We start from the raw sequence: 13,354 nt of genomic DNA on the forward strand, positions 1-13,354 counted from the left end.
TACTTCATTTTTTACACCAATTATACAAAAATTGAGAGAACTCGATATTTCGAAAACACATTCGTTTTGTTTGGGGAATTTTTAAAAATTTGTACCTTCACTTTTATCTCGTTAATATAATAAAAATAAGAAATAAGTATTAATATATGTATTTTTTAAAGTTAAGCCGATTGTTACGATAGCGGCGCGAAATGTGAATTATTCATTTTGGCTATTTTTAGGAGTTTATTAATGGATTCCAATATAAATTCATAAACTCGTATTGGAAACAATTAATAAACTCATATTGGAATCCATTGGAATCCATCCATGGTATGTGAATTATTCATTTTGGCTATTTTTAGGAGTTTGTTAGGAGTCCAATATAAATATTTGAGAAAACCTGGAAAGAATTATTATTTCTCTTTAAAATGTAAAAAAATATGTATTTCCGCACGATAGAATTTTTTTTATAAAATATGGGCGCCCGGTCGTATATGATCCTAAAAACAAACAAAAATAAAATAAAATTGATACATCACTCCAGCCCCAGCACGAGCTAAATGGCGCGCAGTGGAATAAAGTGCACAGAGATTATATAGGCCCATTAAAATATTATAAGCCCATTCACACGTATACTTCGTAGCGACGGTACCGCGCGCCGCTTCAAGCCACTGCGCAGAAAAAACTCACAAAGGACTGCGCTGTAAAGAGTTACCTTACTTTCAGAATTTACTTTTCTGCATGGCGGCCTGGAGTAGCGCGCGGTGCCATCGCTCCGAAGTAGACGTGCAATAGCCGCTTTCGCTTTTTGAAATCTTGAAACGATGCAATGATACCGTCGCATTTTTCCATGTGAACCATAAATAAACCACCCAGATGTGAACCTATGAGATTTCGTATGACTATCAAGTGGTAACGTTTTGTAAACTGTCTGCTATAAATTAGTACTAAAATTGCTATTTATTCAATTTACCTAAAGAGCACGATTTTGTAAGGTTTCTCATTACGACCGGCTCTGCATTGACATCATTGACATACTTCTTGTAAAGTGAACCATAAATAAAACACTCAAAAGTGAACGATAAATTTTGTAACGCAGATATTATTTTATAGTAAGATTAAGATATTGGACGTCATATCGTTTGATCCATTTTTTCATTGATTAAATAAATTCTGTAATAGTATTGTGAAACAAGTCGGGTAGTAAATAGCAACTACTATTAGTAGAAAGTAGATAAAAAAATCTATTTCCAAAATATATCTATTATGTCCACCCCAACACTAGCCTTGACGTCTTCCATTGCTTTTTTTATTTTACCAATCTTTCGAACTGAGTTCGTTTTAATATTTTAGGTATACATAAAACAATCTTGCGCAAAGTACAAATAAAGGCTATTATTCAATAATATTTTTTGTTGCTTTTGTAGCGATATTTTGACAGTTTCGTTTATCCGTTGTTGCCGTATGATCCACGAAAATCCACCGAACGGAGGTGGTTGTGTAATTAAAACTTAAAAATAAAGATGAACAAAATACTGCAGAGAGTTTTATAGAAATAATTCGAAAATGGCAGAAAAGCGAAACATTTTTAACGATGCCATCGCGGCTCTGGAGCATAATACACGCGGAGCGCAGGTGACAATTCCATTAAAAACTAAATTCTTATCAAGATTGTTTTCGAAATTCTTGCATGTTTGTTATGATTACTTCATCTGTAAATCTCCTAAAATAACTTCATAATTATTTGTAAACATGAAATAATGAAATCGCGTAGTAACATCTTGAAATTAAATTAGTGTTGATGAAAACAAATAGGGTACAAAACGCATAATACTATAGTTATTTGTGTACATATTGAAACTTGTCCTTATAACCTTGTCATTTTAATTTGTTTTTAGATCGGAATTTACACAATAGCTGGTATTGGCCTGGCAATTGCGATACACAAAGTTCGTCCTGTAAGTACCCAAATAAATAATTATTTAGTTTACCCAATGAAATCTGAATATTGCACCTCTAACTCTGCCCTGTTAATGAATTAATGTTTTCACATGAAGCACACATTGACAAGTCCAAAAGATCACATTATTAAATTGTATCCATATGAAGATGGTAAGCATACAGGCCATAGGCTCTTGTGCTAGCCTGCCAATCCCTGTAATAGAGGTTCCCGGGGTTGTTACCCGGTGTTTGGTCATGTCTCCAGTTCCACATCATAGCTTTCTTCCTGTTTTCCTTCCCATCATCACTGGACATCGGCACCATAGATGAATCAGTATTTCTCCATCTTTTTTACATTCCTCCAACTATTGAAGCTTTCCACTCCCAACTGCGCTAATGTTTTACTATTCTGCTTCTTTATTGATACGAATAAGTTATTGAAATAATACTTCGTTTTTTATTACTAAAAAAAACAACTATATATTTACTTCACAGGAGAAAAGCATGCATTTAAATTCATATTTGGTAATACTATTATATATATTTGGCAAAACTTAAAGTGTAATTTATATTTAGAATTGACACCATGTTGAATAAAGTTAGTACAATGATGTGTACATTTAGCAGCATCGTCTACTGTCATTTTGATACAATTTATCAAAATACAACATGATGTCAATTGACAGGTCAAATTATGCTTATATTAATTTTGACAAAATTACAACTTGAATGCGTTATGTTATATAGCCTCTCCTCCAACTTTAATACATATTTCTTATTGTAATTAAGTTAAAACTAGGTTTTATTTCAATAATCTACGCACATTAGGAATGGGGTGAATACTAAAATTTTACTGAATCCAGATGTAAAACCTTTTTTTCTAAGCTCCAAGTTCCGGATAAAACAAGGTAATATATAATAAACAAATTTTTGTAGCCTCCATTTTTCACTTAATCCATATTATCTTAATTATCTACTGTTATCTAATATGTAAGAACCGTATGTGAGACATAAAAAACAGGCAATTTATCTCCTTGACATTTCCAATTGGAACTGCTTCAAAAATATTTTTGGAAGTGTGTCAGCTACCCATCTGGTTCAATCAAGTTATTCAGTTAGCCTAACTTTTGATTGTATCTTAAATGGACGGGTTACTGACGGAAAATATATCTGGCTTTTGTGAATAGATATTTTTTTAATAAACAGTTTTTAACGTTTGATTTTTTAATTAGCTTGGAGTTTATAAGCTGTCAGTAAACCTGTTACTAAGATCAGCAATTAAAAAATATTAGGAATTCGGAGCAAATTAATCCACCTTTTCAATTTATTTTTCTGCCTTTTTTTTCAGATAAGTAAATTCTCCCGCATAGCCGACATCCCCGAGCACTTCATCAAGACGAAGGAGGTCCTGCGGGGGCGCGTGGTCGGCTGCCAACCCTCGGCCGAGGGTCCCCGACTGCTAGTGGACCACAGCCCCTTGATCAAGGTGCCCTTCTGGCATGCCGGCAAGCCACCGCTACCCGTCCAGGTAAACGATACATAACCCCCATATTGATTAGATTTTGTCCCTACACTCGTTAAGAACAATTGTTTCAAAACTGTTTTAAATTAGGAACTTCTTTGATTGTGAACTTAATGTTTTACCGACCTATCACATTTCTAGTTTTCTCACATTTATCCACTTTCGCCTACCCGAAGCCGGAACGCTCATCTGCAGCTCTGTAGGCTTTCCAACAGTCATCTGCAGCTCTGTAGGTATTCCAACAGTCATCTGCAGCTCGTGCCACATGCCCAGCTTAACCCCCGGTCTTTTTGGGAGATAGTTCTCCCAGCATGACCCAAACTCATAAATATACTCGTTATATCTGGGGGAAGGTGTTGTGGAGTTTTGTTGCAAAATAAATTAAATTTCTTTGTCCGAATGTAGTTTTATAACTTCGAATGTTTATTATGTCATTTTGATTCAATCTAATGTGATGGATACGCGGTCTAGTAGAGGATTCTGTTTTTTTTTTTTTTAAATAATAGTATATTTTTGGCATGCTATCTCTTTTTGTATCACGGTGAGATATATGAATTAAAGTGGTCTGAGTGGTATGAGTTAAAGTTGGCCGCCATTCCCTGTCGAGTACTGGTCTGGGCTAGCCGCTCGTGTGCGTGATTCGCCTATATATCTTCTGATTTTAGTGTCTTGTGAATATGTTACGTTAACTCAATAAACATAAATTGCGTTAAATATAACCATCTTTATTTTATTCAACATGAAACCCAATAATATGCTTGGTCGATAAGGTAAGCGTCTAACACTGCATACATACTATATAATAGTCTTAGAAAGAGAGAACACCACGCTTTCAGTTCATACATAAGTTTACCATGAACGCTCTGAAAATATTTGTCATGGTTTACAAATTTTATAATACAGTGAAACCTCTATCTATTGGTTTTAAAGGGACCTATCGAAATAAACGATGAATGCGGGAAAACAATGAATGCGGGATTAAGAGGACAAAACACAAGGAGATACGATCCAGTAAAGATACCGTCCTCCCAATCTGCATAACCGTTGGTAGATTAAAATTATAAGAAGAAAATAAGTTTTAGATGTAAATAAATTTATTTATTTTAAAAAAATACAAAGCTAAACAGAACCAAGTTTATTGCATTGTAAATACATAATCTTTCATGGACATTTGTTTTTTTACTGTTTTATTTCCGCAAGTCAACAGTATATTTTCAGCTTTGCAAATGATATTCTTTTCGGCATCAGTTATTGAGTGTGCGTAGTAGAAAGTTTTCAATCTTTCAAAGAGGGTGCATGCTTCTAAAAATGAAGGTACAGGCAGCGGCTCCTCTTCATCAATATCAACCTCTTTTGTTGTCTCCGTCAATCTTGCGTCACACAAGCTTTCGATAGTTTTTATCCCACAAGTTGGGATATTGTCGTCGAAAGTAACAAAATTGTTAAAATTTGTCAAATTTGGTACCAAGAGATAAGAATTTTCTCCAGTTCGCTAAACTTTGATTCTTTACTGGTTTTTCTAGTTTTCGAAGATTTTCCGCACTTTTGAATTTGCTCCTGAATTTCGTTTTTTTTCAAGAAAATAGAATTTATCGTGGATGCCGCGATTCCTAAACGCTTGGCTATATCGATGCGTTTTTCAGCGGGGTTTTTTTCCACCTCTTCGATAATTTTCAATATTTCTTGAAGAGTACGTACTTTTTTCATCAAACGGCTCATTTCGAAAATAGTTTAAAATCTCAAAAAGGATAACTGCAAACACTCCACTAAGTTCGGGTATCTAGCGACAACTGACGACAACTAGCGACTGATGGCGGCGACAAACTGTTATTCTTTCTCTTTCTCTCTCAAAAGTTTCGCGCATCGTAACGAGTGCCGTCTGGCGCCGTTTAAACACAGACAAAAAATATCAAATACGCGACGTAATTCCTACGATGAATGCGGGAAAATGGTGGACATAGAAACGATCAATGCGATCTATTTTTGTATGAAATGAATTCGGACTAGAAGAAATAAATGATACATCCGGGAAAACGATTATTCGAGGAACGATAGATAGAGGTTTCACTGTATATGATAATAACTCTAATAATACCTTTGTCTAATTATATGTATATGTTTTTTTGGTTTCATGTAAAGTGGTAATATTAGAGTTTAAATGATAAAAACCACTGTAAGCAACTTTATCTATATTTTTTGTAAAAAGCATTAATTTTGTGGCTATTAATCTATTAATAATTAATCTTGACAATAAAAAAACTCATAAATTTGTTTTAGACCACATTAATTTAATTCCTTTTTAGTTACTAATTTTAAATTAAAGTGGTCAACAACAAATTTATGTGTTTTTGATTGTAAACTTTATCTATGTTTGCGTGTCGGTTTGTAATACTAAAATCTGAAATAGTCTCATCTGCTTTCAAAAACAGTATTTTATTTTGAAATACTTTTAAAAACTGATCATCTGCACACTCTGAAGTCAATCCAACCGTAGGTCATACCACATGCCCAGCTTAAGGTTTAGGTTCAGACATTGTCATAATAATGTCAGCAACCTTTCATTTGCTCCTAATCCACCCATTAATCTTTGTATCTTTCAAGAAGATGCCTACCTTGAGTCTATCTATGGTGCTTTGTTTGGTGGTTATGGAACAATAGGAAGATTTATGTTGTATCTCAGGGATTCTCTCACAAACTCTTTGAATTAAACTCCAGGGTCAACGTTTGGACTTTATTGTGATACAGTAAAACTCGCTTAAGAAGTTCCCACTTAAGAAGTTTTCACGCTTAAGAAGTTTTGATTTTTGGTCCCTTGAAAATTCCATACAAAAAACACGATTTTTTCCCACATAAGAAGTTTTAGAGTTAAAACTGCTTCCCGCTTAAGAGGTTTTAGAAATCCGGCGGTAAAATCAACACAAACGAAATATTGTGTCGCAAAATATCTAAAATGAACCTTTTTCCAAGTCATAAATTGAAAGACGTTGACTGAAACCCATACCTAGTACCTGAGACCATAAAACCCTTTGTCGGCCGCTGGGCCGTAATCCGTAATCTGCCGTAACCAATAAATAAACCAAATACCCCGTCTCCTAATCCCCTAACTAGGTAAAATAGCAATGGAACGAATAAACAATGCGGAATTATGTAACAAATATGCAAGCGTCTTTGGCCGAAATAACATGAAAGATTATATTAAACTCAACCTTAATGACAACGTGGGCTAGATCTACATTTGCATACATTTGATGCCTCCTTCAATAATCTTCCCTTTGATAATGAACATAGAGATGTTTCGTAATATTATTGTATAAAATTTTTATTCCATCGAATTTGTAAAACACGAAAAACTTTTGATAATCTATCGGATCACGGTTAATACGGAATATTTCACCTTTAAATACATAACAACATGATTATATGGCGGGGGAGATGGTAAAATATGCATTATAATTACGTTTTTTTCATTCAAACATCAAAAATTGCCGTGCATCATGTTTCATCTGACATTTGTCGTAAATTAAGTTTGAAGGTTAGGAAATACATATGCATAAATTTAAAATGTAGATTGAAACGCATGATAACTAGAAGATGTATATATATATTTGTTTTTTGACCGCTTGGATCATATGAGCTTGTTTTCACGACAATTTAACGTAGGTAGACATAGGAATGACGTATGCCCCGGACTCGAGTTATTAAATGGCTAAAATTAAATCCCACTTAGGAAGTTTTCCCACTTAAGAAGTTTTTTTTCCCCGGTCCCTTGGAAAACTTCTTAAGAGAGTTTCACTGTACATACAATGAGCTCTAATGGCTTATTTAGCAGGCAGTAAGAATTATTCTGGGCCTCGACCTTGAGGTTGCAATAGTATTTATTATAGACTCAATCCCTGCATTATCGACAGCTGTGTACAATCTATGGGTAACCTCTTTAACTACTATCTAGTGTCCTCTATGGGTATCCCCTTACACCGCTCTCTAGAATATCAGTTTATTTGTTGGTTTGTTTATGTTCTAGGTTTGGGGAGTGAAGCTGGTGGGAGGTAACGGAGTAAGCTGGCTGCAATGTGTGGCCGTGGGTCAGAAGGTGGAAATAACCCCCCTGTCTCGGGCATCTGACGCCCTCATCGCTGATGTCACCCTGCAGTTGCCTGTCATACCAATAAAGGTACCCTTTTACTGAGCAGATTCTTTTTTACATGGACTTTTTGTCTGGCTGAAAACTTTAGGTAAAAAAATCTTTGTTATTTGTGTAGTGAAAACATGAAATCTGGACTAACACAGGAAGAATCGGTGCTCTTCCAGTTATTTCACAGAATTTGAACAATTCATCAAATAAAATAACTAAAAAAATTTCTCCATAAATAGCTCATCACTGATTTAAATAGACATTATTTTATAAACTATAAAGCATAAAATCTGTTTATTTGTCTCATCGAAATTCTCAAAAGGTGAACTCCAGTGGCATAAAATTTTAACAGCTTAGTGCTTCTGAAATTTCTAGATTAACGCAACGCCTTTTCAACTTACAAAATCTTTGAGCTGTGGAACTTTGAAATATTTATTAAATTGAAAAAAAAAAACAAGATACACACCATCATTTTCAATTGTTCAGTAAGGCTGGAAATAGTGCCAAGCGTACGTCGGTCGCTTGCTTTAATATGTAGGTGAATGAATGAAGAGCTGTAGTGTCACGCAATATGCCACGCACCGCCTACGAGGACCATCAGTCCAGCTCATCGACCCTACATCGTTGATTGATCGACGGTACTCGTGGCAATATTTCTTACCTTAGGAAAAACCATCAATACAAGTCTTGAAAACTCGTGCGAAGAAATATAGTAAAACCAATATGTTGTTGCATGAAATATTTTTGGACATATCACCAATATCAATTTGAATGTATTATTTCCAGATTGACACAAAGAAGAAACAAAAAAAGACACTGCAAATTGAAGAGTTACGAGTTGGGGAGCGTCTCGTGGAGCTCGGCCTTGGGGTCGTCTCGACCGAGGTGGCATGCGTCCCAGTCAAGGGGGACTCTAGGTGGTTCCTAGTGCCCTGGATCCTGCAGCGGAGGAGCGACGCCGAGCTGCTACAGCGGGCACAGAGCCGGGCCATGGCACACCGAGCCGGACTCTGGCAGGACTCTCTGCCCCGCTCTCGAGTGACCGCACTTCTCAATTATATCAAGTCGCTAATACCTGCCGGCAGCGGGAAGAAGCTGTCAGTCTTATAACTTCATTAAAAAAGATGTAAGATATTGATGTAATTACCTTTTGGACATGTTAAACAACCAAATGTGTTCCTCTTATCCCTTACCCAGTAGTATTGGCGACTCCAGCCAATCAACGCATTCAACGGATATGTTATTAACAGAACGTGGGCTGTAATAGAGAAATAGAATCAAGCAGCTTTAGTCGATTTAGGTGTCCAAAGGGTTAAATAAGATTTTTTTATATAAATGTACATTTTTTTATACATATTAAGTCCACACAGGAGACCCTGAGGAAAATAATTTCCTTTAGTGTCTACGTCATCTTTGATGAAGTCTTGTGATAGTTCTGGAAAGGAAAAAGTGGAAGTCAATGTGTCCAAGAGTAACAGATGTTTGGATCCATCCCTCCCACTGAGTTGCTAGGCGATGGGTCGGGGGAGTGCGGCTGAAGAGGTCAAAGGGTCTCTCAACTGACCTCTCCCGATTTGGCCGATTGGCGGGCAGGCGCATCTGCCGCCACCTCCTGGACACGTGTTGATCTACGGCAGAGGTGTTGGTTATCCAATGAATGATTTCTGGGGCAGCGGTACCCGCCTCCCAAAATTAGCACATATTATAGTTGAAAAAATTTTCATTCAAATGAACTAGCTAACCCAAAACTCAATCAGGGATATTATTTTGACCATTTTGGTAAAAAATTATAATTTTTAATCACATCCATACAAACTTCTGAAATGTCATTAATGTTTGTGAAATGTAAGCTGTAAGGATGAATGCATCAAACAATAAATTGTTTTAATAATATGATCACAATACATTTTGTGTGTCCCATTCCGTGATCATTGAACCATTGGATTTGTTTTACTAGAAAAACTGTCATGAATGTAAAGAAAACTTTCATTTTATTTTATAATCCACAGGGACATGCTCGATTTATTAGCACAAGAAAGATGTTGTTGTGAAAACCATAACATTTTTGTTGCCATTGTACAAAATTTATTTTAAAGCTGATGTAGGATTATTGCCATTGTCAAATGTCATTTCAGGACATTGAGTTATATAAATAGAGTCTGCGTTAAATATAGTTTCCGCGCGGGGAGTTGAAAGGGGCTGAGGGTTACCTCATGTTATGTTGATGTGGTCCAAATCCTTCCGACTGCTCAACGAATAATGTGGCCGGTGCTGGCCGCCGCTCTTCAGTAACATGTAGTTACCGGCTTCAGACGCTTTGGGTGCACACACAGTTCAGATTAGTTTTTAGCATCAAAAGAGCCAATTTACACAAATATTGATTATGATAAAACCCTATTTACGATGAAGGATTACACCATTGCTTTTTATATCTTTTCCAGAACGACTTGTACAGTATCATAGCGTACATGTCGGCATTTAGCAGTTATCGCCGGAGGCCTGTACACGGCGAGCGCTTGAAACCGACTGAAGCCCGTGATATCTCAAAGATGCCAATTAGCCGTTAGTTGTTGCCCATACTTTGAACGTTCGTACTTGCTCAATCTGTATACCTCAATGTTTCAGAATTACTCATATGGTTACGTAACATTTATAATGAAGATGAATTTGCAGTAGCAACATCTATGCCAATATGCAAGCTTTCAGATGATTTTTCACTAAACAGCCGTGTATAAACTGTGTCATTATTAATATTATTTTTATTTCAACAACAAACTTTTAATGATTGACTATTTTGCACATTTCAACAGCAAAAAGGATATTTAACGCAACCAACAAAGACCCAATTAGGGAAAAAGTACCAAAATGTTTTTTTTTCTAAGGTAAGCCTTTATTGGTCGTGTCAACTATCCTTTCTGCTGTTGATTACTTAATTTTTATATCAACGATATTATTGATGTCATCTTTGATGAATTCTGATCGATTACAAATTCTTGCGATTCTTCTTATCATGATTTCATTTTATATCAATTATTATAATCATAACAGATTTCAAATTAATTAAATGAACAGCAAAAATTTTTTAAATTTAATTATTGTTCTCTAAAGATTAATATTGCTTTTACTATTTTCTATTATACTGATTTAACATTAGCACCTTAGGTGAATGGGTGTTTTTTCATCCTCTTCACATTCCCTACAGCAATTTATTTGTGTTTTCCACTCCCAACAAGCTACACATGTCTCCTGAGGTGGTTGCGTCATCTTAACATTCTGTCTACCAGCTTTCTCAGTGTGTCTTTTCCACTCCCAACAAGCTACACATGTGTCCTGAGGTGGTCGCGTCATCTTAACATTCTGTCTACCAGCTTTCTTAGTGTCTTTTCCACTCCCAACAAGCTACACGTGTGTCCTGAGGTGGTCGCGTCATCTTAACATTCTGTCTACCAGCTTTCTCAGCGTGTCTTTTCCACTCCCAACAAGCTACATGTATCTCCTGAGATGGTCGCGTCATCTTAACATTCTATCTACCAGCTTTCTCAGCGTGTCTTTTCCACTCCCAACAAGCTACATGTGTCTCCTGAGGTGGTCGCGTCATCTTAACATTCTATCTACCAGCTTTCTCAGCGTGTCTTTTCCACTCCCAACAAGCTACACTTGTCTCCTGAGGTGGTCGGTATATAATAATATTAGTATGTATACCAATATTTAAACTTTTGACTTTTATTGATTTCCCTTTTGTTCGTGTCTCAAATATATTTTTTATTGCATTAGGGATTTTATATAAAGCCAATACAGAGAAACATAAAATATTGATACTTTATATAATATTCATTGTTATTAAATCTACAAAATTTCAAATGAAATATTTTCTTCGGTATTTATGACAATAATCTAATTATTAACTATAAATAATCATATCAAAATTCTTAATTATTATTAACAGGGTCTGTTGACATTACAGATTCTGTAGAATGTGTAAATAATAATTATTACTGCAATGTAAGTTTGTCAAAAAATATTGTTGTACCCTAAACACATAACCTCACTTTAGAATGAAAGAAAATGGTGGCGGTGGGAGATGTTTTTGTTGTATGGCCTTAAAATTGTGATAAAATGTGGCAATGCATTTGTGAATTAATTTATAGATTAACCTATCTTCAGTAGAATATAGGAAAGCCTTTTTCACTGTTTTCACAGATTCTATCTATTTACAAAATTGTATTGAATCTTAATTGTTGTTACAATCTGAAAATGATTATAATGAATAAAAACTTTTAGCTGTGCATATTTTATCTCGTTTAGGCAGTAAACGTTATCTTGTTAAGTAACGGTTTCTGACTGATCAGTGGTGAATTGTTTTATTTTTGTTTGGTTAAAAATATCCCCAAGGAAGATATAGCATGATCAAATACTCAATTAAATAATAATCAAATGAGTCAGAATAACAGAAGAGTACTTATGAATGTAAGTAAAGCAAGAAGTGTGTGCCAAGTCAGAGTTGTGTGGTGGTCCATCATCTCTGCCTACCCTTCGTGGAATACAGGAAATGTTAAAAAAGGAAACTGTTAAATAAATACTAAGTAACTAGCTGTACCCCGCCACGCGTTGTTGTGGTTCAATCGGTTTGTGCAGATAGAGGAACAATAGCGCGTGTTGCTTTTACGTCCAACAGTTAGCCCTGTTTTTTTTTAAAAAAAGCATGTTTGTCCAACAGATTCCTCTGTTTTCAAAAAAGCATGTTTTTAACTGTCACAGATGACATCTATATAATATAGGTATATAAAAAAAACATGCATATTCAAATGCAACTGTCAAAATTTCAAAGCAATCTGTGAAGAAATTGCGGAGATTTAAGATTTTGAACAAACAAATATTGACATTTTTATTTATATAGACTAAGGACGGGTTGTTTCGGAGGATTTGAACAATTCATAAAATTTCAATGTTGATTTCCGGGTTCTGTGAAAGTCCTATTCAAGTTCTGTTATTATATCAGCATAGAGTAGTTGCTTGACAGAACTGAAATAAAAACAGAACTTGAAAAAATCTTTCACAGAAGCTGAAAATTAACTTTGAAATTTGAAGAATTGTTCAAATTCTCCGAAACAACCCGTCCTAAGCCAATGATACTCAACCTTTTTCTTCTGCGGGCCACATTCATATTGACTTAATAAACTTTATTTGAAAGACGCTCATTATTAAGCGTTTCATGTTCAAACCTTACTCATGGGTACCATCTAGTGGATTTGATTCATATGTTTGTAAAGCTACGCGGGCCGCAACACTATACTGGTCAGTGTTGCCAACGGATCTTGGCCTAATGTCGCCGTTCTTCAATTTCAGTTGCAGTAATTCTAATAAATTCTGCCCACATATTCCCCACAAATATTCTATGTGAGCTTGATTTCCCCTTTTATTATTCGAAATCCATGGGGTTGTTACAGAACTTCTCTGAAAAAAATTCCGCACAGCCAAAAACATCATATGTGATTCCCCAATTTTTCTGAATCCATGGGGGGGGGTAGTTACGGAATTCCATTTCGATTTTAGATTTTTTCGTTGGTAACACTAATACTGGTGACAAAAAATATCATGAAACCCACCACCCCCGTTTTTTTGGCAACCCTGTGAATGTGACACATTTAACTTTGAAGCTGTCAAAAATGTATGTGTTGCTACGAGCAAAATTATTTGCGCGCATATTTGTCTGTCATATCTTTGTTTTTTGGAGATAGATCTAGCGTGTGCAATAGCAACACTCTTATACCAGATCT

At 35.4% G+C, this 13,354-nt stretch overlaps 1 protein-coding gene across 3 annotated transcripts; it reads left to right on the forward strand.

Annotated features, from left to right (window-relative positions):
* The first annotated feature begins 1,355 nt into the window (after window positions 1-1,355).
* On the forward strand, window positions 1,356-11,863 carry LOC149416790 (mitochondrial inner membrane subdomain organizer). Of its 3 annotated transcripts, none has more exons than XM_089640961.1 (6): window positions 1,356-1,617; window positions 1,881-1,940; window positions 3,272-3,451; window positions 7,467-7,616; window positions 8,364-8,703; window positions 10,019-11,863. In XM_089640961.1, the coding sequence occupies exons 1-5, from the start codon at window positions 1,549-1,551 to the stop codon at window positions 8,685-8,687; spliced, it is 783 nt and encodes a 260-aa protein (XP_089497087.1). In that variant the 5' UTR covers window positions 1,356-1,548; the 3' UTR covers window positions 8,688-8,703; window positions 10,019-11,863. The 3 variants fall into 3 exon arrangements, 2 of the variants coding, with proteins under 2 accessions (XP_089497087.1, XP_089497086.1); XR_016303409.1 differs by having other exon boundaries at window positions 1,358-1,617; window positions 8,364-10,912; window positions 10,995-11,863; XM_089640960.1 differs by having other exon boundaries at window positions 1,358-1,617; window positions 8,364-11,863.
* The last annotated feature ends 1,491 nt before the right edge of the window (window positions 11,864-13,354 follow it).

This window comes from Hesperophylax consimilis, chromosome 16 (assembly GCF_061612785.1).
Source record: "Hesperophylax consimilis isolate HC1 chromosome 16, BYU_Hcon_1.0, whole genome shotgun sequence".
Taxonomy (NCBI): Eukaryota; Metazoa; Arthropoda; class Insecta; order Trichoptera; family Limnephilidae; genus Hesperophylax; species Hesperophylax consimilis.